This window comes from Amia ocellicauda, chromosome 13 (genome assembly GCF_036373705.1).
Source record: "Amia ocellicauda isolate fAmiCal2 chromosome 13, fAmiCal2.hap1, whole genome shotgun sequence".
NCBI lineage: Eukaryota > Metazoa > Chordata > Actinopteri > Amiiformes > Amiidae > Amia > Amia ocellicauda.
This window is the reverse complement of record NC_089862.1, coordinates 26,069,271-26,095,259: the sequence shown is the minus strand read 5'-3', so window position 1 is coordinate 26,095,259 and position 25,989 is coordinate 26,069,271. Positions and strand designations below refer to the sequence as shown.

At 35.6% G+C, this 25,989-nt stretch overlaps 1 protein-coding gene across 9 annotated transcripts in view; it reads left to right on the top strand.

The window, feature by feature from the left end:
• LOC136766680 (receptor-type tyrosine-protein phosphatase delta) overlaps positions 1–20,776 on the top strand; it is a 634,939-nt gene extending 614,163 nt beyond the window's left edge. For all 9 annotated transcript variants that reach the window (XM_066720365.1, XM_066720369.1, XM_066720368.1 and 6 more), the window contains 7 exons: positions 7,998–8,283; positions 9,649–9,827; positions 10,476–10,602; positions 11,028–11,153; positions 15,001–15,155; positions 15,973–16,108; positions 17,335–20,776. In XM_066720365.1, the coding sequence (XP_066576462.1) occupies positions 7,998–8,283; positions 9,649–9,827; positions 10,476–10,602; positions 11,028–11,153; positions 15,001–15,155; positions 15,973–16,108; positions 17,335–17,403 (1,078 nt within the window). In that variant the 3' untranslated portion in view covers positions 17,404–20,776. The remainder of the gene's footprint in view (positions 1–7,997; positions 8,284–9,648; positions 9,828–10,475; positions 10,603–11,027; positions 11,154–15,000; positions 15,156–15,972; positions 16,109–17,334) is intronic.
• The last annotated feature ends 5,213 nt before the right edge of the window (positions 20,777–25,989 follow it).

The following is a 25,989-nucleotide window of genomic DNA, read 5'->3' as shown; positions in this document are numbered from 1 at the left end:
GTTGGAGACAAGCTGATCCCCAGCTTTAGTACCGTACTGAGGATTAGGTGTGCTACCTAAGCAGGACTCAGTGAAAAGTCCAGGCCTCGACTCGACTGAGCGGAGTGCCGGAGCTGACGCTAATGCTGCTGCGCTTTGGCAATGCTAATCGAGTTAAAATGCGAATGCCATATAATACGATATAATGAAACATTTATTCTAGAAGCATAATCGATAATACAATTTCTGGAGATTTTTTTTTTTGTGTGATATTTTATATATATATATATAAAATTTAATAATTTAAACTCAAGACATATTTATGGCACAAAAATATATAGCTAAAGCTAAATTGCATTTCCCATTGCACTGTATTTCCCCAAACATTATCTAGACTAAACATGTAATACTTTGGTCTGAATTATTTTAAAGAAAATAACAGGTGTAATGCAAAGGCAGAGGTTCAGAGCCGGCGCCTCCAACACCGCAGCCCCACAGTGCCCGCTGAACAGAGCTGCGGTCCTGAGCTGGAGGAGCTCTCAGCCCTGCCTGAGCACGGTATACTACTATACTATATTGGCATTTACTAATATACGAAGTCGGCTATAGGCTACATACAGCGCAATTGTATTATACAGTGAGGGAATAAAGTATTTGATCCCCTGCTGATTTTGTATGTTTGCCCACTGACAAAGAAATTATCAGTCTATAATTTTAATGGTAGGTGTATTTTAACAGTGAGAGACAGAATAACATCAAAAAAATCCAGAAAAATACATTTCAAAAAAGTTATAAATTCATTTGCATGTTAATGAGGGAAATAAGTATTTGATCCCCTATCATTCAGCAAGATTTCTGGCTCCCAGGTGTCTTTTATACAAGTAACGAGCTGAGATTAGGAGCACTCTCTTAAAGGGATCTAATCTCAGCTCGTTACCTGTATAAAAGGCACCTGTCCACAGAAGCAATCAATCAATCAGATTCCAAACTCTCCACCATGGCCAAGACCAAAGAGCTGTCCAATGATGTCAGGGACAAGATTGTAGACCTACACAAGGCTGGAATGGGCTACAACAGTTGGTGCAATTATTCGCAAATGGATGAAACACAAAATAACTGTGAGTCTCCCTCGGTCTGGGGCTCCATGCAAGATCTCACCTCGTGGAGTTACAATGATCAGGAGAACAGTGAGGAATCAGCCCAGAACTACACGGGAGGATCTTGTTAATGATCTCAAGGCAGCTGGGACCATAGTCACCAAGAAAACAATTGGTAACACACTACGCCGTGAAGGACTGAAATCCTGCAGCGCCTGCAAGGTCCCCCTGCTCAAGAAAGCACATGTACAGGCCCGTCTGAAGTTTGCCAACATGATGATTCAGAGGAGAACTGGGTGAAAGTGTTGTGGTCAGATGAGACCAAAATCGAGCTCTTTGGCATCAACTCAACTCGCCGTGTTTGGAGGAGGAGGAATGCTGCCTATGACCCCAAGAACACCATCCCCATCGTCAAACAGGGAGGTGGAAACATTATGCTTTGGGGGTGTTTTTCTGCTAAGGGGACAGGACAACTGCACCGCATCAAAGGGACGATGGACGGGGCCATGTACCGTCAAATCTTGGGTGAGAACCTCCTTCCCTCAGCCAGGGCATTGAAAATGGGTCGTGGATGGGTATTCCAGCATGACAATGACCCAAAACACACAGCCAAGGCAACAAAGGAGTGGCTCAAGAAGAAGCACATTAAGGTCCTGCAGTGGCCTAGCCAGTCTCCACACCTTAATCCCATAGAAAATCTGTGGAGGGAGCTGAAGGTTCGAGTTGCCAAACGTCAGCCTTGAAACCTTAATGACTTGGAGAGGATCTGCAAAGAGGAGTGGGACAAAATCAGAGCGATTGTGGCTTTGGTTTGTGTTTCGTTTTAAAAACAAAGACAGAAAACAACACTTGAGCGATAGAGCCTCATGTGGAAAGGACTTCTGTGTCTATTTTATTCTTTATGCTTTACATGATTGGAGACAGCGTAATAAACACACTTTTCTGTTAAGAGATATTAGGAAAAGCTAAATGTGTATAGACAACATTACATTCACACAAGCATTACATTACCACAAAAAACTTTTCCATGTGCAACAATACATATTTTGTTTTGCTATTTAGTATTTTTATTATTGAAATCATCATCAAGATATGTGCTAGTAGATATTTCTTTTAAAGGCACAATTTGACTCCCTTAACTTATTACTCTTACTACAGATTTGTAATTGCAAACGACTTCCTTAACCAGGGCAAGTTACAGCTGAAATAAAATACACACGTTTCACAATGGATCATGACGATGAGTCATGGCATTTATGAACTTATGGATGCATTTATTAAACCAGTCCTTAATGTTTTGGAGGGAAACCCAGATCTGCTGTATTTATTTATTCATTCATTTAACTTTAACATTTAACACTGTCCAATTGTTCATAAAATATTAATAAAATCGGCTGCTACCACGCCGATTATTATCCTTCAGTTTGTTTTTAACTAGTCACGGCACTGCACCAGGGTCCTGTGAAATCCATGTTCGGCAAATTTTTAATACATTCAGATATTAACTGTAGGCAGTAATTGTTTCTGTGGATTTCACTCCATGCTGCTAATAAAACTGTAATTTCTTTGTGATCCCACACGGCATTTGAGATTATATCTTCTGACGTAATGTAGCTGATCTCTTCCCTGTCAAGCACACATCTCCGCTTCTGAACGCAATGTATTTCCTTAGTGGGCGTGACGGATGCTAACGGCCACGTCTGGCACCAGATAGTTAACCGTCCACAAAATCTGGACGCGTCCGGATGCCAGTGGAAACACCCGTTTAAGCATCCGCGTCCGCCAGTGGAAACGGGGCATAAGTTAGTCCTGTACTTAGTCTCCTCTAGAGGGCAGCAACAGTAACTTTGGGGTTCGTTGCACTGGAGACTTTTTTACTCCACAGCTGGAGACTAACTTCAGCCGTCAAGTTCGTTGTAATGGGTATTAAACTTGCGGACTAGTTTAGTATGGAGTTGAGTATTAACCATGGGATCATCTCCAGTTAGTACGCAGCTTTCAGTTCTTTTGCAATTGACCCTATGAGTCATTTTAACAGTTGTTCAAAATTTCAGTTTGACTGTTTTTTTTTTGTTTGTTTGTTTTTATCACCATAGGTCAAGAAAAACCTTGGTTTTGTCATCATGAACACTACCCATATGACCAGTCTGTCAGATGACACAAAGATACATAATCACAGCTGTACATTTTTGGGTGGACTAGGGTTTAACAGAGCTACCATGTTAGTTAAGATGTAGGCTGACTGCCTTTGGCAGTTGATTTACTACATTATATCAAGGCAAGGCAGGAGATTTATGCCGAGCATTCCACTTCGTCTGTCGCACACAATCAAAACACAGCCAGCACAGAAGCCACTGTTAAACGGATGGCTGAGAATCTGCACCAACATTAAAATGTCTTTTTATTTAAATACAACTAATGGGCAGGAATATCAGTGTCAAGCTACCCTTTCACAAAGCTTTACATAGAAGAAAACAAGCATGCGAGCAAACACAATCTGCTGCATATTACACACAAAATAGTGCTTTTATTTAGCTATTCTTCAACCATCATAGACACAGTGACTGATTTTAAGTCATAAAGGCTTCGAATACAAACTTTAAAGCAACTGTTCCGTAGTGCAAAAAGTGATCATTTATTCTCTTACTAAGACTGACATTATAGGAGTAGAAAAAAAGAATAAATACAATAAATACAAAGCAGTCTTACTTTATGGCATTTCTTTTGTTCCCTTTTGTTTTGTTTTTATTACACAATGCTCTTAAGCCATCTGTTTTATTGTAAGTGCTGAGTTATTATTTTGCAGCTTGTTTTTTCTATATTAATTTGGCTATTTGTCACATTGTTCTTGAAAGAAAGAAGAGAAAAACAGTGCTAGCAGCTGAGTCTAGTATGGGGAGGTAATTAAGTTACCTACAAGTCAACAGCTGTCTGTGATGAGTTCTGAATTCAGAATTACTTCGGAGGAAAGGAATTCAGCCATCTGTAGGAAATATGAACATATTTGTATGACCTTACAGAGAGGAGGGGATATTGAATTTCCTAAGCAGCACGTGAGGAGAGGTCTTGAGTTTCTGACACGGCAGACACTGAAAAAACATTGGCTAGCATAGGTTTCTTACAGTTAGCTTTTGGATTATACTAGGTTGTCTCAGATTCACATTTGAGGTTAGAAAGTAATTGGTTGTAAGAATAATGCAACAATGTGATAAGCCGTGTGTCCCTCATCATGAAACTCTTGCCCAATGATACCACTTTCAAATGACTTGGGCGACTGTAATTTATTTCACATCAAAACACCAGATTGCCCTCTAATCTAGCAGTGTGATGTGATCATATTTTTTTTTTTTTTTTTTTTTTTTTATGGAAACGAATTTGGAATTAATTGCAATAACCCCCTTTTCAGTATATTTACATCTAGTATATTTACTTCCACTCTAAAGCATTATCGGCTGTTACTTTTTAAAACAAATTAATTTGAACCACATGTAATTTTGTCAGGAGCTTAACATCATCATGGTTATAGAAAAGTAGAAAAATATAAATACAGATTGACTTTGAATTTTGAAGGACTATGCTACATATTAAACCATTAACAGTACTGGAAGAATTTTGTTTTGTTGTTGGTTTTACCTTTTAAAGGTCCCGGTTTGTAGTTTATTTTTAGCCACTACACTCCATATGGTGCAACGTTTGCATTTTAAAGACACTGATCAAAATACGTTTGAGTATGGTGAGAACACAACATTTATGTAAGAGCATTACTACTGATGAAACAGCTGCTTCAACAAGCTTAATGGTACAATTTGTAAACCCTCATTTATACAAAGTAAAGGAGTTCTTCCTACTGGTTTTTGTGTGAATTCTTCAATGGTCATTTTTACCCACCCCAGACTGCCCCACTCCCACTGACTTTTGAATTGTGACTTTGAGTTTGAGGTTTGAGTTACATACATTTGAAAAACATGTAGCTGTTATCTGTACGCTTGTGTACAAAAAGATGCAACCCCATTGCAATGTAAACATGCATGCTTTCCCCCTCCAAAGCAGAATTGTGTAGGGCAGCTGCATTAATATAACTCACATACACTTTGCTTATTTCTTGCAAATTTGTCATTCATATTTATGTGATCATTTTAAAGTGCTAAATCCTATATTTGTTTTACAAACATCCATCATTACCTGTATACACAGAACAAGGACAACTAAAACAATTTCTGTCTAACAATTTTAGTGTTTTGCATAAGTATATTGAAGAAAAAATAATCTGAATGTCAGAAAACAGTATGTTTATAAAAAAAAAGCATGTATGATTGCTTCATCGTTGTAACAGCTGTAATAGCATGAAAGTTAAGTGCTGTAGTGCTATTTTTACTTCTATTAATAATAAAGGAATTTACTGGTATTTCATGCTGAAATATAATAATGGCTAAAAATTGGAAACAGCTGCTGCTGGAATTGAATGTTGCTTATTTTGCTCCTGCCTATATTCTATTGTTGCTCAAAATCATGGAATAGAATATTTTATAAATATTTATCAAGAGATTACATGGAGACTTCTATCAATGAACCAATGATGCATGAAAATCTAGTAATTAAAGCATTTTAGTCTGCCAGGATCACTGAAGTATCAAGCTGAAGTCCATGCTAAAACAGTAACAAATTAATCAGCTGATGCCAACCTTTAAACATAACCATATGATGATTTGTAGCACAAAATGACTCCCGTATGTATTTTAATTTTATTCTTGCACGCTTACATCACATCATGGGACATTAACCAAATTTCTGCTCAGGGGAGCAACTCAGTCATGATTTTATAAATTAAAAACAAATGTTGTGACTGAGCGAAGAATAATGCTGAGAAGTGAGATAGCACCTAGTAGGCATGTTTGCTTAATGGGTTGAATAACCCATTTACTTTTAAGCACCAACCTAAGGACTATCTCTGAGATGAAAGTGAGGTTTGGCATTGGACTGGCCCGTTAGGAATACACAATTTATATCTGTGCTCCTTATGTACAGCATGTCATAAAGCCAGTCGTGTTCTGTATTTTTGTTTCAAGTTCTTTTAATGAGAGAAAACAGGAGCATAATACAATTAAATTATATGACAAAGGTTAAGAAAAGCAAGTAGCCAAAACATTTATATTAAATGCATGCTGACAAACCACATTTAAGGGGAAATAAGAGAAATAAAATCTAAACAGCTTTGTATTGGAAAGAGGCGTAGATTAAATAAATAAATAAAACACTAATGAGAATAAATAGATTACAAAGTATGTTTTTCATGATGCTAATTACAGAATGGGAATGAAGAAAATTGGCATTAGGCCATATTCTTTAAGGTGCCATTTTCTGCCTTTCTACTTATTTTCTTAAAAATCCATTAAGCAAGCAAAGTGATGGTTGAGGCAGGGACCTCACTTATTTCCATTAAACTCGCATCAGCACCATCATGACACGTTTGATTGGCTTTTAAGTTTCTGGTTACACCAAGCACTGACCATATCAAAGTTTATACATCCATTTCCAAGAAAGGGATATTTAAAACTGCCTAAATATCGTCCTGCCGCGCCCCCTGCCTTGTTCAGTTTGTTTGCCTGCTGATGGAATGACAGCTGCTCTCGGAGGGGCACTGTGCCCAGGCTTGCTAAGTCATGACAAGTTACACTGAGGGTAGGGGTAATGTTGTAATATGTGTGTAGTCTTCAAGTCAGTTAGAAACATCTAAATATAAAAAAGCAGTATGATCACAACTGTTTGTCTTCCCTTGACCCGGACTACATCAAACATTCAACATGCCCATCACATATTACTTGTTGGTGGTCATCTGACTAGCAAAAATAAAAACAATGCCAAATTGGTGGTTCATATATTACATCATACTGTGATATCCCCCTTTCTTGTAAAAACTATAAGAAATGACTGCTTCTTTGTTCTGTGAAGTTTATGTGAAATTCACCACTTCCTGTAGCATCTTAAAACATGTTTCAACTTTAAATATCAGTATATATTTACTGGCTATCCATCTTTTAAGGTCATTACATGTATAACGTAACAGGGTTGAAACTGTCCATACTGATCCCTTCCATACCACTATAAAAGCTGTCTTCTACCAGATACAATCCGCATTTATCTCCTAATTATATTTAATATCAGGTACAAGTTCCCATTTCATGGTAGCCATTTTCCTACTTTTTAATGAAGACAATTTAGACATGAAAAAATATTTGATATGCATTTTGCTCCCGTTATGTATGTTCATATGTGTCATTAGGAAGATCATATTTTATATGGAAACCTCACCTTTAAAGATGTAAAGCAGTGCTCCACAACTTCAATAGAGCAGGTTTTAGGTCTCTTTAAGTAATGAAATCCATACCCAGGGAGAATACTTTAATCAATTAATTAGTTAAATTAGGTAATTAAGGGCTCACATGGTATGATAACATGAACACCCTGCAGCCCTCAACAACTGGAGTTATAACCCTTGATATAAAGCCTTAATATTGAAGCCCTTCATATTTAATAACACTACAGCCTGAACATAGCTAAGCTTTCTCTGGAGACTCAGGAAAAGGTTCACAATCTCACTACACACTGTGATTTAGTATTTATTTCTCAGTATGGATTATCTTGCTGCATTTTGGTTGGGTCTTTGCGAGTCCTTATTGCTTCTGTGGTCCAAAATTCCAGAGAATCATTCAATTTAATTTATTTTAAATATCCAAACAAGATGAGAAGTTTAGATCAGTAGATCTGTTAAAAAAATTAATTAAAAAAAGGTATGTAGCGAGCCACAAGTAGACAACACCATCAACACATTCTAGTCATCTGCATCGAACATGTAGGCAGTTAAAAGCTTGAGTTAACAAGTGTTTCATGGTTTTTTCATGTATGTATTTATTTATTTAACAGCGCTGGCGTTGGCAGAACTGGGTGCTTCATTGTAATAGATGCCATGTTGGAGAGGATAAAACATGAGAAGACTGTAGATATTTATGGCCACGTTACTCTAATGAGAGCCCAGAGGAATTACATGGTTCAAACAGAGGACCAATATATCTTTATCCATGATGCACTGCTGGAGGCAGTGACTTGCGGAACTACTGAAGTGCCAGCCAGAAACCTGTATGCATACATTCAGAAACTGACACAAATAGAATCGGGAGAGAATGTAACTGGAATGGAACTGGAATTCAAGGTAAGAGAAAATTTACAGTGTAATGATGCATTTCTGTTCCCAACTTGTTTGCATGTTTGCCATTGTTTGTTTATAATTCAATGTACACCACCAATAACATTCACATTGCCATGCAGAAAAGTTTTTTACTTTTATCATTCCAGGTTTGTAATGCATCAACATATTTGGAATATGTGTGAGAACTTACTGTTTACTTGAAAGAACAATTCTGACATCTCGCATATGAAATGTTTGCACTTATTATGTGAGATGTCAGATGTAGTTTTAAGAGGTGCATTTCAACCATATAATACCGGTAAATAACCATTGTTTAAAAAAAAGAAAGCAACTAAGTTTACCAAAAGCATAAAAGCTTAAAAATACCTGGCTGGTATCACAAGCACCAGACACAGACAGTACACAAGTGTTTTGCCAGTCAGAGGCCTTCAACTTTGCTCAGGAATTCAAAGACCGTACTGTACGAAAAGACACTTGTAACCGCCATGCGTTTCATATTATGTTTTGTCAAACCCTTGAGATCTTACAGACTGCCTCTCTCCCTCAAGTCTGTGAAAACACAAAGCGGTCAAATATTGTTTCATTTAAAGCCCCCCTAGAATTTCTGGGGCCTGTTAAATTGATTGCTCGGTCACAGTACCATTATAGACACTTTTCCCATTCCCATTAGGAGAATGAGACAGCACGGGGCCTGTGGCTTCCTCTGTATTACTTTTCTTTGTAATTTGGTTTCAATAAAATGCACTCCTCCAGACCCAGGAGACATCCTGCTTTTTACTCCTGTGGTAAGAGGGACACATTTTCATAGTGCATGTCAAGTACAGATCCCCCTTAACCAAGAAAATAATCTAGAAGTAGAAAGTGGGGGCATTTCATTTAAGGGTGAAATCCATTCTGCATTTTGAATTACTGTATTTATGCCACTGCATATTTAAATGCAAATGATAGGTGTGCTTCTGCTATTCATTTGCATATATTGCTGTCATACAGGTGAAAGGGTGAATACATAATGAAGAATAAGTTAGATTCCCTTTCCCCAGAGAAGAATTGCCTCTCATAGTATTACTTTTTTTATTTGCAATTGCAGAATTTTCCTTAGAAGATTGACAGAGGAAAGGAACAGTAATCCCTTTGTCTCCCATTCGCATAACTACTACATAGTATAATAAATGCTTCTGAATTTTCAACAGCAGTTGCTGGTGGGAGCCCGTAATCTTGTCAACATTTTTACCTGCTGCTCCTTTCAAGGCTCTTTATTATTAATGACATTGGTGTGTTTATCTTGCAAGAGACGCTTTACATAAAATGTAGACCTACTAAAGTATGTAAGTGTGATTTAACTAAATTTGCTTTATCTCTTCTCTACAGCGTTTAGCTAATACTAAAGCTCATACATCACGATTCATCAGTGCCAATCTTCCATGTAACAAATTCAAGAATCGCCTTGTTAATATAATGCCATATGAATCCACACGAGTATGTCTGCAGCCAATCCGAGGGGTAGAGGGCTCAGATTACATAAATGCCAGTTTTATTGATGGATACAGGTAAGGGTTATTAACTTAATGCATGTTTAAATATGATGTGATAGCAGATGCAGTGTCGTTGCTTAGCAGAGTCAATTGCATACATTTTGTCTTCCAACTCATTCCAAATCCGGAAAAAACTCTGGCTAAGGCAAACAAATGTTCCATTTTATTTGATTGCTGACAGATGTATAGATTGAAATTGTCCAAAAATGTGTCTATTTCAAATAAAATATACCATCTTTAAAATCTGATTTTTTATTTATTTATTTTTTTAAATAGTGGGAGTGAATCAGATGTTGTCATATACTATATACAGTTTACTTGTTACTGAATTAACCACATTTCAAACCTTTGCGTTTGCTAAGAATGAGAAGTCTCCTCCCCCTTCTAATTAATAACTGTCATGTAATATGTAAACAGTAAACCTACTGAACTAATATATCAATGAAGTAATTTTCTCTACACAAATGAGTCTCCAAAACGTGCAGAAATGTAATTGTTTGATTAAACTGTCTTTAATGTTTTTTTAATGCACAGGCAATCATGGTTTTATAAATCTTATACAGTGGAAGATGATTTTAAAGAAGTTGTCTGGGCAAAAATGTGCTCAACAGGGCTTTTGGTTTGCTGATTCTCTGATTATTACACTCCCTCGTCTCTTTGCAGACAACAGAAAGCCTACATTGCCACACAAGGACCCTTAGCAGAGACCACAGAAGACTTCTGGAGGATGCTCTGGGAGCACAACTCCACAATTGTTGTCATGCTCACAAAGCTCAGAGAAATGGGAAGGGTATGTGTTTGAATTTAGTAGTTCATTATTTTCATATGCTTTACATACACAACACACACACAAATTAACAAAAAACCTATAATATTTCATCCAGGAGAATATGTTTTGTAATGTCATATTTTATAAAGGACATCTGCCAAGAAATAAATAATAATGTCTAATGATTCTTAAAGAATTAAAACATAATCCATTAAAAGTACACATGATTTAGATGTGACTGAAAATCTTCAGTTTATTGTTAGATAAAAGGATGTTGTGTTGCAAACATATTCGTTAACATCATTTGTTTTATTTTAAAATATTTATTTTTATATTGAATTACAATTGTGTTGAGCTTGGCATTATTATTAAATTAAATACATTTTGAATGAATGAATGAATGAATTTGGTTAAATGCTTCTGAAAAAAATGCTTTTGTATCGCAGGAAAAATGCCACCAGTATTGGCCAGCAGAAAGATCTGCAAGGTACCAGTACTTTGTAGTGGATCCCATGGCAGAGTATAACATGCCACAATATATCTTGAGGGAATTTAAAGTGACTGACGCCAGGGTAAGACTTCACATTGATTATTTTTTTTGTTTGTCTGTTGTTGTTGTTTTTCTTTTGCTGTGTTGTTTGCTTTCAGTTGTATAACTTATTGGATTGTGTTTAACTGTATGAATATATAGATTAACACAAAACAACTCTTTTAGAGAGTTATCTGGTCATTTCAAAGATCCTGGAACAGAGAGAATGGACAATAAATACCACTGACTGAACAAAATAGCTGTGACATCATCACTATTAGTTGCTGCATTGCAGTACAAAGGTGCTCAGGTCTGAATGATTCAGGCCAGATTTTTAACCAGGCTGTGTTTTATTTTACACTTGAGACTAAGACCGTTTTAAATAACAATATTGACTGCATGTCATCATGGTACAGCAGCTGTCTTCGATAAAGGATAACAAATATTATTATTTTAGAGAGAACCCTGCCATACCAGCTCTATTTAAAACAGGCATTTTAAAGTGCAGTGGCAAACAAAAATAAAATAAAATAATTTGATATTGTTTCTTAGGGTGGTGGTACAGACCAAACCTTTTCTGCAGGATATTGGATAAATGATAAATATGCTTTTGACCCTAATAGTTCATTCACGCCATTGTGCACAAAGACAGAGAAGACTAAAAACAGACAGCATTGACACCAAAACGTTTTTTGTAGGTACATATTATTTTTGGTTTCGGCACCATTTTTAAAGATAACTTGACACAGTGCTATTTGTCACTCTAATGGAGCTTTCAGCACACAAGTTCTATAACAATCAACAATGGCTGATTTCTGATGAAGTAAATTCTGTCCTAAACTCTCCATCTCATCAGAAATATTAGCTAGAGGCTTTTTTTCTTCAGTTATATGTTGACATGTTTCAGTGTATAATAACAAACTAAATGCACCAAACATCATGCACACGAGGCTGTAATTCCATCAAAGGCTTCTGCTGATATTGATGAACTGTGCAAGCTTTGCTTTTGTAGTGCATGTCTCATAGATATTTCAATGGGATTGCATTCATCATTGTGGATATATATTATTCCTTATGTAATGTAGACTGTCAGGCATGTATTCTTAGGGACTGGAAAACATTGCAGATGAAAGACAAACTGTCATATGATTTACATTCAAAAACGTTCAAGATGGAGGACAATTATCTCATGTAATACACATGGTAATTGTGCAGCGAATGTGCAAAACTAAAAATCGTACTAGCTCAATTTGAAATATTTGTATAGTGTGTTGACATGAACAGGCCAAAACAAATATACAGGGATATTGGCATATGTTCCAATTACAGTGACAAAGAGTTGCAAACTAGCTGAGAAATTGTTCATAATAAAACAGATATTTTTTCCAAAGTTAAATTCCTATTACTGCAGACAAAAATAGATATGTACATTTCCTCTCAAATTTGCTGTCTAAGATTAAAATATTCCTTTGTATGGTAGTCTCAATGTGCTGTAGTCGGCAGACTTTTGTTAAAGGATTAATAAAAGATAGATGTACTTGTTCAGTATAGTATAAAATGGGTGGACAGTTCCAGTCCTCAAAGTCTAGGTTGCTGCAGGTTTTAGATTGATTAATTGATTAAAGCCAGGGGGAAACAGGTGATTTGACTTATCCAAATAATGATGTCATTAAGTAATTAAGACCACAGGTGGAATGAAAGCCAGAAACCCATGTGGCTCTTATACCCAATTCTCTTTATTCTTCGATCATCAAAGGAAAGAAAACATTACAAATCTGAATTTGTCTCATCAGTGTGCCATTGTAACACACTAAAAAAAAACATTATTTGGCTGTTTTTTTACTTTGGTAAATGTATCCAAAGTGAAGTTTCTTATTGTCTTCTTAGAACAATGTCAGTGGATGTAGGTTATAGTTTGTGCATTTTAAGATTAACCTTGGTATATCCTCAACATAATTATTTTTGTATGAGCCTTTATTTAAAACCCCACTCTCCAGTAGTGTTGCTTGACTTGCTTTCTAGGATGAAAACAGAAAATTATTATATTTACATGCTGGCATTTATTTGTCTAAATTAAGACTGCTTTTTCTTCATAACAAAGCTGCTCCCAGTACTATAACCAAGGTTTACCTCTGATACATTTTATAAAGCACAAAGTATATTTTATGCACCTTTGACTATGTGATTTTAACATATTTTTCCTTTATCCTTAAATATGTTATCGCTCCTGGGTGGAAAGTGTTGTATTTCAGGACAACACAGATGATTAGAATTTGTAAATAGATAATCTATCTCAAGAACCACCAGTTCTGACATAATGGTTTGTTTTGTTTTGTTTTCTAAGGGCATGAAGCAGACCTTAAAACCGAACCCTTTTGGGGCCTTGTGAAATTCAGTTTTTTCAATAGCTTGGCTTTCCTGCAATTTAGTTCTCCAGTCAGAAAACAGTTTAGTTTCCACAGTAACAGGGTGATTATAAAGCAGACAAAATTCACACATTATTACATAGTGATTTGATCATCCCATTACTCCAAATAAAATATAGCCAGCTTTAAAAACAGGTTGATTTCAATGGCTACTGGCATTTATGTTAAGCATACATTACTCTTATTAGATGCATTATTATTATTATTATTATTATTATTATTATTATTATTATTATTATTATTATTATTATTATTATTATTATTATTATTTTCACAAGTAAATTGAGTTCAGGTTTACATTTGTCATGCACTTTTTGTTTTTCTTTTACAGATATTTTACAGAACTTTGTTATGCAATTCACCATTAGCACTGGTTAATTATGTGCTTTGTATTATACCATCTATAATCAATCAGTGAAATTCCACTGCTTTCATCACATCTTTAATCTCATTGTTGGTTTCTGCCTTTAGAAACTCCAAATCGGCAATGAGGGTTGCAGTAATGTGCCACTTTTTCCAAAACATTGTAAAGGTTTATATTTACACCCATTCATGTATTAAGCATGTCACATGCCACATCTCAGGGCTCTTCTAATTAATTATATTGTTATAGCTTTCAGTCCACTGCAGTTGAGTTTTTAAACCTGATACATCTTTCATCAAATAGCAGGGGTTCAAAGAGGCTCCTACGTCACCAACAGACTTTGTAGAACATCCTTGTAAACCTTGTTGATGTAGTACAGATTGTCATTAAAGTTATGTGTCGTTTTTGACACCCCACCCACAACTCCCCCAGTTTAACATATGTTTACTGAGTACTGCACATAATGTTGTCAGAAAAGTTCCTCTATTAAATAGACAATTACTTGACTTTTTGCTTTTTTTGTTTTTTAAGATGTCATATGCTTTTAATTATCAAATATGCAGCTTTTTTTCTTAGTGTTCACTTTATAGTGTTCATCTTTACAGTGAGAGAACACTTGTTTGTTGATAACTTAAATTATCTTTAGATCACTTCTTTAAAAAAAAAAAAAATTAAACATAGGGGGGTTGTAACTGAACAGTAGATTGGGGTCTAACCACATATAACATAAAGTGGAGAGCACTTTCATTTCAGGTATTTGGTGGGATTTGAACATCCTTAGAATAACTGAGTCTCAAACAGAAAATAATGTTTTGGTGTTATAGCTATCTTATGAAATTCATGGTAGGATTATCTGCTTTTCATAAATGCAATTATTGTCATCGGTTTTAGGTCAATATTTCATTTACTTTGAAAGTACAGTTGTATGAAACCTGATGGAAAATGACAATTTACAAACATCTCAATGAGAGCATATTACCAGTTAAAGCAAGTTGAAAGGACACAGTCAGGATTCAGTAGGCCCGTTATTACAAGTGAATACAAATCACTTCCATATTCGACTAAACATGTTTGTCTTTTGCTTACAAATTGCTTTTCAGGATGGACAGTCGCGAACAGTAAGGCAGTTTCAGTTTACTGACTGGCCAGAGCAAGGAGTGCCAAAATCGGGAGAAGGCTTCATTGACTTCATTGGCCAAGTACATAAAACAAAAGAGCAGTTTGGCCAGGATGGGCCAATTTCAGTTCATTGTAGGTAAGGATCTTTCCATAACAAGTTTCAATTAGTGACCAGATGGCTTTTTAAAACAACAGTAAGTTATTGTACTATTTATTCCAATTTAAAGACTTATGAAAAAATGAAAAATGTTATTAAACAGTTTCATTCAACCACATTTCTGCAGCTGTTTTTAACACTTATGATTCTTAAAATGCCATAGGTATGCTTTAATTTTTTCCTAGGTCTCCGTTGTTAAACCTTTAAAAGTGAGTCCTGTATTGTACTTAAATATGAAACTCTCCTAAAACTGCTACTATTTTAACAACAGTGCCCCTGCAAAGAGGAAAATGAAAACTCGAGGAAGCATGTCTCGTTTCCTGCCATTGTAGTTGTGCTGTGAATGAATGCAGATCTTAGTGGTGTTTCACTACAAAACTGAAGATATATAGCATTTTTAATACATACTTACATGTGTTTGTGGATGTGTATGTATGTATGTACTGTACTTTATATATTTGTGATGTTTTTATTTTATTTTTTATTCATCAAAACATCCATCTTCCATCAATTCACATTTCGCCTCCAACCAGCCAACAAAGACATCCGTGTCGACGTATTCTAGTGATTTAAAAGTTTTGTCATTAACGATAAACTTTGCTTCACATACCTTCCAAATGTAATCATATCAGCTGACTTCAATGAGGGTATTTTAGGACTGATCCTGTTTCCAGCGGGCAAGATTATAGAAGAATCCATGTTGGTGTTTATTATTTTTCAATTACTGCCTATCAAGACGGAGCCGTTCGATGTTTGACTGTCACCTAATTAAAGTTCTCTATTTGTCGTCTCACAGCGCGGGTGTGGGGAGAACTGGTGTTTTTATTACTCTCAGTATTGTCTTGGAGAGAATGAGGTACGAGGGGGTCGTGGACATCTTCCAGACTGTCAAAATGTTGAGGACACAGAGGCCAGCCATGGTACAGACAGAGGTGAGAGCAAAAATCTTCAGTATACCATGTCAATAAAAGAGTATCTGTGATATTGCCCTTTGAAGTTGCTCAAAATGTGTCAGAACATGAACAGAGATGTCTTTTAATACCTTTCCAATGTAAAACTATGTCCTGCAGAAAGAAAGAAAAGCCTGCAATGGTATTACGTGTGCCAGCATGCTCCAAAAGACAACTCTAGCCGGCAGATCATGTTAATTGCTAAGTTGATGTTGCATAAAAACATCATGGCGAAACTGGGAAGAGATGCTATTGAGAAGTATAAATCATTTCATCCATTAGGTTGGCACTTGTTCTATTTCACTCAACTGAATTATAGTGGAAACTGTAGCTTAATTCAGTTAATGTTTTAAGAAGGACGAGTGCAGTTAAAGTGAGGTAAGCTGAATGATCGTAGAGCCTTTGTCATAACTTGCAGATCAGTGCTCTCAGTCATTTTCAGTTATTCAATAACAAATAAGTAGATTAAGTCTATTTAATTTATATCCCTTGTCACTATGTAAGTCAAAGAAGCATGATTCCACAAATACTTTATATGGATGTATCCTCACAATTAAGCCTCCTTCATCTCAATCTGGTTTATATGAAATCACACTGTCAATTGATAATGGTAAAAGCTTACCTGTTTTTGGGATGGTTTTAGATCTTAGATTAGATTGTGAAATATAAACTAAAGAAAGGTTCTTTGTCATATTTAGTCATTTTAGACAGCATACAATAAACAAAACTGGGTTACATTCATTCTGAAATATATCCAGGTGTGTATTGTTGCTTTGAAAAGTATGTAAAAGTGCTTCATTGGTAATGTGCCATCATTTGGGTAACATACAGAATCTGGTAGATGTTATGGATCTCTTTAAATCAATGTAAAACACAGGAAAGATGTGGCCAATTTGCTGAATTAATTAAATACCCCAATTAATGAAGCAGTCAGGATCTCAACTGTAAGAAACAGCAGAAGACCCTGTGGGTTTCATTCTTCAGTGTTTTTCATATGTTATCAAGTTAACTGTGGAGAAAAGTAGAAATACATAATTCTTACTGAATAAAAATGACCAATTTGCAACATCCTTAAATTATGTTCGTTAATTAAAAAGTGTTTTTCTGTTTATACAGAGTTTATACATTCATAATAACATTGATGAAAATATGTAAGAATTTTTGAATTCAGTCGCTTGCATTAAGTGTGAATGTTGTCTCTTTCCTAGGATCAGTACCAGTTCTGCTACCGAGCTGGACTGGAATACCTTGGAAGCTTTGATCACTATGCAACGTAAAGCCCAATGCATCCTGGATAACTGCAGGCCCTTCAAGATCCAGAGAGCCTCTTCTGAGCCATAAATTCGTGCTTGAGAAGTACTTCTTAACTTCTAGCTAAAGACAAATTGACAGATATAAAACAGAGAGAAAAAAAAATCATAATTCCAGGTGGACCAAAAATTTACACGTTTAATAAACTACCCTGAAAGAAACAGAAGAATCCTGACTGTTGAGGCATCTTAAGGAAGTTTTTTTTTTTCATTTGCTTCAAGGATTCATCTTGGGTTGAAAATAAAAACAACAACAACAACAGCATCATCAACTACAACAACAACAAAACAAGGGAAGAACAGCAAAGGCCTTCAGTTGCTGAAAACTAAAATGCACATTGTAAAGCAAAATCTCGAGAGTTCCACAATCAAGTACACAAAGACACTTCATTAAATGGACACCAGTTCTTGGTAAATTCTGAGAAGACACTGCTTCTGTAATAACCCCCTTCCCACCATAATGTTCATTACTAATAATTAGGGAAAACAATGGGGAATGTTAAAAAAAATATATATAAAAAATAAAACATTGATTTAGTTTTTTAGTACTGTATTATAATGCTGACCTGTGCTTCATTTTTAACTGTGTAAACTTATTTCCCTTTTTTTAACAAACTTTTATCATTTAATGAAGTGAATTAAACAAAACATTTGCTTAACTGTTCACTTTTTTGTTCTGACTTGTAGATTTTTTTAAGCTGTAGAACTGTTATAATGTATGTACCATCAAGCCGACAAATTGTTCCATCTCAGCTTCGTTTTTTGTTTTTGCACATTTCAGTGCAGCTCTTTATTTACGTCACAAGATTTCGACTATGTTACAGGGTTCTTTTTTTTTTCTTCTTTTTTTTTTTGTTGTTTTTCTTCAAATGAATAAATGATTAATGCCCATAACAACCATATTATAAAATGGGGCTTTGTGGAATCAACAGGGATGAGCAAAGTATGAAGTTGCTGCTACCGATTATCTTAGTTCTTCCATGTTAAGGTGAAGTATACAGTTTGCCAAAACAGCCTCTGAGGGGAAACACTACATATATATGACACAAATCAATTAAATAAAATAAAAATATATTTTAAAAAAAAAGGCTTCCACAATGAGATTTCTGTAATTTGGGGGGAAATTAAGAGATTTTTCACTGGAATGCACATCAGTAGGATAAAAAGTATTCCAATACAGTGCATCTTTTCATGTGCAATAAATAGGTGTATTATAGATAGGATTTATGTAGTTCTTTTGTGGTTCATTGCATAGTTATTCCCTGCAGAGTGACGAGGGGATTGTCATGTATCACTAGGTACACCAGTGTGTTCTGTAGTACTCGCTTCATAATGGTAGTGGTTTGTGCAGGAGGCTGCATTAGTGTAGGTGAAAAGCCAATTTAGATGTCATTTTTTTAATGTAATAGGGCAAGGCATAAAAACATCACTTTCCTGAAGTTCAAACATGTTTAATGGCATAATATTTAATGTTTTAATTTTGCATTTAGAGTGCCTTATATCTAATGCCTGTTTTTATAACGTTCCTTTAAAGGTTTTATGTATCCTTTACTTAGTTCATATCTATTTCATTTTACCTGAAGTATTACTTTATATTAGATGATATAAGATTATATATGCAAATAAGTCAATTTCAATGCTACTGGTATGATTTTCGGTCGCCTTATTCTGGCTCAGTCTTAAAGAGATTGCCCACACCGAGTTCAGTGAATCCTTCATGTTCAGAAAACAACAACCTCTCTAACTCAAAAACAGGTCATACTAAACCCCCTTATATTTTGGGTTGTCATATTTAAAGCTATTCATTTTTGTAACCCTATAGAATTTACTAGCACTTTGAAAATGTAAGCATATTTATATATTATATTAGCAGCTTGTTCCTTTTGTCAGCATGCGGCGGTATTATGTTTCAGGGTAGTAAAATCATGCAAATAACTTGCTAGACGGAAGCATATTTCAAGGCAGATATACAGAAACATTCACACTGCTGAAGAGCTATACACTTAGACTGTTTGAAGACCAAACCTTATCCGTAAAAAAAAAGCACTTTTTATACATATAACGAGAAGGCTACCTCTAGACGGACTCTGGAAAGCGTTCAGTTGGACAGAGAGCAGTGTATGTTGTGCAGATTCTCAGCTGAGAAGCCCTTATGGAAGAACAAGGCAAAGAGGGGAGGGAAGGTGTGGGGGTGGGGGGTGGTTTAATTTGAGCAAAAAAGCATATCCTTATAAAAATTGGCAAAATTGCAATAGAAAAAGAACCGCTGGAAATGACTAGCATTTCAATCCTGACAATCTAAGTTGGTAAAGTGTGTGCAATGTGTCTGCTTAAACTGCAGGTGCACTTTCAAGATTTATTTTATTTTTTATGGGAAACAAGGACACACCCCTAGGTACCCTTTTCATCAAACTCTTTCTTTATTTTGGGTTTGTGTGGATGTGCATTCCAGTTGCTTTCTTTCCCTTATTATTTTCTGCAGTTGTTTCGAAGTTTCTCCTAGTCACTCAATCAGCAAAGATGTTTTTCCTTTTTTTGTTTTAAATATTTTTTAGTTTTCTTCTTGTGTTCATAAGTGTAATGAGTAAGGTGCTATTATTTATCTACATTCAGGTGTAGACATCATGTATCATTTTGTACTTAGTTTTCTTCAGCAATCTGTGTACATTTGTACTGGTCCACTTCTTTTCATTTCTATCTTTTTTGATATGCATGGTAAAACATTGCAGATGGCCACCAGGGGCCCTTTAGGAAGAATTGCACTTTCTATATCTTTGTACTATGCACTGCCCTATTGATTCTGAACCCAATAATGTAATACTTGAACCCATCTGTAAGAATTTACTTAAACGTTCACTTTGTGTGTATGTAAATAACACAGAAAAATATTGAACTAAAAGAAAAAGACAAAAAAAAAAGTTTGTGGCAAAAGAGCATCCATTTCTGGTGCCATGATACTCCAGCAGACAGCTGCTGACGACAGATTTTGTCATAACCATCTGTTATGTGGCTTTGCCATTCAAGCTTGGAGTGTCATTACAAAAATAAACGTTGTGTTCTCTGCTCTCTCTATCTATCTATCTCTCGTCTGGATGCATAGACTGAAAATAATAAATGAAATTGTAAAAAAAAAAAAAAAAAATGGCTTGTTAAAAGAATCATACAATTACCTCTGATTAGTAGTAAGCGTAAACGTTTTTCAGAATGAAAGGAGTGCTTTTTATTTTCTTACTTAGGTTTCATTGGTGGCGAAAGAAGTCTGTATGAAAATCAGTTCTTTGCTGACACAAGTTCCATTTGTTACAAATGAATTCTAATAAAAAAATGTCAGTGTTATGCACCATAGTCTCGTTTTTTTTTTAATTCTGTTTGCTTTTTTCACAGGAATTGTCAAAGACTGGTAAGCCTATTTCACCTTTCTCTGCGGTGTCAGGCACAAAATCCATTCTACTAATACAAAATACAAAAACAGATATTTCATACAGTTGATTGATCATGTATTATTCCACTGTAAGCACGGGAATTGCATTTGCTTCCAGATCTTTTTTTTTCTTTCAAACTATTTGATTGGAGCACAAAGAAATGTGGCATACAATGTGTACCATTGTTTGTTTCGAAAGCAGTCTTGTCAAAATCTTGTCAACGTCCGACTTGCATCACACTGTCAAGGAGAACAGAATGCAAGAGTTCAAAGCCTTTTTGCCATTGTTTTAAATATTTTACTATACGATTTGCAAAATATGAAGATTTGAAAAGACCTACTAAAGATTTAAAAAAAAAGTAGCTGTACCCCATGCGATTGTGATCTAGAGTAACAAAAGCATAGAGATGTTGACTGTCTGTGGTTCGTGAAAATTCACTGTCACAATAAGCACCATGGCAAACTTGTTGAAACGAGCTTTAGACAACGACTTAAAAACATTCTTTTTAAACTAATCTAATCAGCTTAGCTTCTATTGTTGAAGGGAATATGCATCTGCCAGCCATCGCTTTGCAGCTGTGGACGCAGTGTCTGCAGAAATGCTTTGCAGAAGGTCTCAAAATGAGAGCCAGACAAGCTGGTGTGCAGTTCACATTGGTCAGTGCCAATTGGAAGTATAGATTACAGAAGGCAAGGGGACATGTCTGGTGCAATGAAATTGGTGATTGGTAGGCGACTCTCCACCATTCAGACCCTGCCTGTACAGTTTATTGCAGTTGGCTACTGCTTTGAGAAGCAGGTGTCAGTTGTACCAGTGGGGAAGGGGGGGGGGGAGTCGCAATCCTTTGAAAACAGCAAAAGCTTGTGTGAGTCATTTATTTTCTAAATGGATCAAAGCATCTGCACGGTTGTGGTTCTTTTCAGCAATCATTTTGTTGACAAATTTCCACACATAAAATGTTTTGTTTTTATTATTATAGGTATCGTGTTGTGTATGTATGTAGGGGAATATGATTATGTTTACTGTACTAAAATTATTGAATGAACTTGACAAAAGGAATATGCCACCCATATTTAACACAAACAATGTCATCTATAATTCTACACACATGGACAATACAATGGTCTACAATTCCAACAGTACAAATATATTTTTAATAACAAACTATGAAACCAAAGCATCCAAGGATTGCAAATCTAAAAGCAGGTAGGTCTGGCACAAACGAAACTCAAGGACTCTGAACTATAACATTACTAACCCTGTTAGTCAGCCTGTTCTGTGTGAAAATTGCATACAGAGTAAATATTCATAATAATTATATTTGCTCTTGCTTAAGAATAAAAAGAAGCATCATGTAAATATTATGCCTTCTATTCTGAGAAGTCAGTCATCTTTCTTTTTGTTTAACTCACTGGCACTGCTTCTTAAGAAACATATAATTTGCAGTTCAGAATAACAGTTTTCAGCCAATAACATATTTTCTTGACATATTCCCAGTACAACAATTACAAGAAAGGGACTGCATTATGAATATGATTTCCTGTAAAGCAGGATGGCTTTTGCAGCAGACTAAAACATTATTTCAGAAACATGGTTATTTTTGATAGAACAGCTGTTGTAGATTCATGATTTAGATTTTAGATGTTTACATTAATCAGAATTGGTACACTATCCAAACTGGAAAACTGTTGCTGAAACAATTGTTTCATGATCAGTTATGGGTTAATAAAATTGAATGATAAAGTTATACTCTTTACCCTAGAATGTAATAATATAATTTATTGCAGTTTATTGTCAATGTTCTAAATCAAGTGGAGATTCAAACTATATAGTTACGGGGCTACATGTCATGCACACAGGGAGTTGTTTTTATAAAAATTACATACACTTTTTACGCACTGGACCAAATCAAAACCTTTACCCACTAAAAACAATACAAATGAAAAATGAAGTGGGTTTGCATTAGCTACAAGAATGAAATCTCTGTGAAACATAAATCCAGCATCAAGTACTGAAATATAATTTGCAGTTGGCTGATGGGTCAAATGTTTAATATGTTCCTGGCCAAAAAGTATGTTTTTGTGCGTCAAAACATGAAAGGTATAGTTAAAGCAGTATGCTACGTGCTCTGCAATTATTTTTCTCTTATTTTCCCAGTATGGATTGCTTGAGGCAATATGAACACACATTGTGAAACATGACTATTTATTCAATGTTTTGATTAAATTATGATAAATTGTCATACATAAAATCAGATGTTTTTCAGTGTATGGCCGTGGTATGTCAGACACTTGGATAAAGTTTCAGGGAACTTGTTTAATCCCCACATAACCATGGGAACAGTATTTTGATTTTGTTGGACAAACTAAAATGCATTCCCTGTGTATTAGTTTAATCCAAAATTAACTTATTTGCCTTTGCCTTGGTTTATTATTATTATTGTTATTGTTATTGTTATTATTATTATTATTATTATTTAATTTATTTATTTATTAGCAGACAGCCTTATTCAGTGCAACTTACAAAATATAAGAGGTTTATCATTTCGGTAAAACTGTCTTCCTAGTTACAGAGTATTTACATTGTAGTTAAAATAAGAACAGTGTAATTATGCATTATTACAATGTACTTGTGCAAAAATGATTAACGGTATATGTAAGTACACTGTAACTGTAACACCATTTGTAACTACATGTGTAACTACATTGTGTTCTCAAATGCACATGTGATTACATATAAAACTGGTCCCAATTTTCCATTTAAAAAAACTAAATATGTTCTGGGAATGAGTGACAATGGTTGAGTAACAGTGGTTACATTGATGGACAATGTACACAAATGGCCGTGTCCATCTATCCACACATTTTCGAACCCACTGATCCTGGTGACGGTCGCAGTGGCAGCAAACTAAGCGGGGCGACCAAACCTTCCTTTCCTCAGCCATGGATTCCAACTCTCTCCTGGGGTATTCCCAGGCGTCCCCAAGACAGCTGGGAGATATAATCCCTCCAGTGTTTCCTGGGTTGGCCTCAAGGTCTCCGCTCAGTGGGCCATGACCGGTGTAGCTCCAAAGGTAGCCTCCCGCTGGGCATCCTTACACAATGCCTCAATGGTCAGAGATCTTGAGGCTTGAAAATTGGGACCAGTTTTATATGTAATCACATGTGAAGAAAAAGCTTAGTTACATAGTTACAAATTTAGTAACATTTAAAGTTAATCATGTTTACACATTAAGTACATTGTAATAATGCATAATTACACTGTACCTATGAATAACTACAAATGTAGTTACTGAGTACCTACTATGTAAATACACAGTAACTAGGGAGACAAGTGATAATAAATTCATATTCATCACAAATGTTAATCTTTAATCACTTTAGACCATGTAGATATTTGAGGTAGGGTTATGTACCATATGTACCCAATATATAGGTATAACGGACCGCGGGCACGGGAACAGGGGAACCCAGTTTCGGTGCTGGTGGGATTGTCAAGACAGGTGGGGGTCAGATACCGGCAGGACAGTACAATCAAGGCAAGGCAAATACATGGTCGTGGTCACGGGCAAGGGTCGGGCAATAAATAACACAGGGTCAATCAGAAGTTCATTTTGATGTTAATATGTTTTTTTCAACAGATTGGCATGATATGATATAGGGTGAAAGGGTTCAGAGACTATACTTATATATATATATTTTTTAAATCTATCTTGAAATAATTATGGTGTCACAATGATTTTTATTAATATTTGAGGGTAAATTATGGCGTCAGCTAAGCTCACTTCAAACTGCCATCCAGATGGATTACAAAGCCAAGGTGTCCACAAAAGATGTAACAAAATGCATCTTTTCATCCCAATAAAAAGACAATCTTCAGACTTGACCTCCACAGTCAGCAGTGTATGGGCTGGCTATAATGGAAGACTAAAGAAGGAATGTGTTATGAAAACATCTGGGTTTCTGCAAAAAATACAAGGGATTCTTTTATCTGTTATGACTTTCAGAGAAATAACTTTCCGGAAAGGCACATCATGGGCACAGGACCTGAATTCTGGACAAACTTTCAGAGATTAACTGAATGCTTGGCGGAAAAGGACCTCATCTTGGCAATGACTACAGATGGGGCAATAAGTATGAATGGGATACATAAGGTAGTTCTGTGTTTGTAGAAATGAAATGGGATGTTTTCTTGCTATAGTTACGATAAACACCACAAATTATCATAATACCATATCCAGGTTTGGATCTTTTTTCTAAAAGTATAACCAGCCACCAGAAGCAGACTGACTGGGTGACGTATGTACCTTTGTGTACAACACAAATTACTGTCATGCCATAAGTGTGAGGACCAGCAATGTAAGTAGAAATGTTAGAGTAAATGGTGAAGGGCAAAAGTCAAAATGCTGTAAGTCGGGGACTGCCTGTATTTTAGTTGTATGTACACTTTCTGAATAAATACATTGCTGTGTCTTTCTGTGTTTCTCTTTATTTGATCGGAGATAGTGTTGTGTCTTGAGTGTGAAATTATATGTCTTTGGTTTGGTAATTAAAAGGAAGGATGACAAGTATGAAGGATGAAACAACCTTGAAACTGTAGGGAAAGGGAAACACCTTATTTTGTATATTTTATTTCAATTGAAAATTACTGTATGTATTCAAAGAGTCATGCTGATGTATTTTATAACACTGAACAAATCTGCAACATGGCAACATAATCATAGTTATCACTGGTACAACTCTACATCAAACTGACTATTATGGGAGATCAGATCCCAAACTCCCTTTGTTTATAATTCAACCTGATCGCTATTCAACCATACCATATCTCTCCACCTCATTTATTATAGTTGCATCTTGCACAGTATTTTGCTTCACTGTACAACTTGTTGTCATCAGTTTTCTAAAATACAGCCTGGGGGGCTCTTCAATGCAGAAAGCAGAAGTACCAGAATTCGCAGGATACAGACAAAATGTGTGCACTGGAAGTTAATGGAATGCACAACATTCTCATCTACTGAGGTCATCGTTAGATCTGCCAAGGAAACCATCAGAGGAATAAAAGCATCATCTGGAGAGTGGCTGTCTCCCTAAAGGGCTTGCATGCATGATCACACCATGAGAGTAAAGAC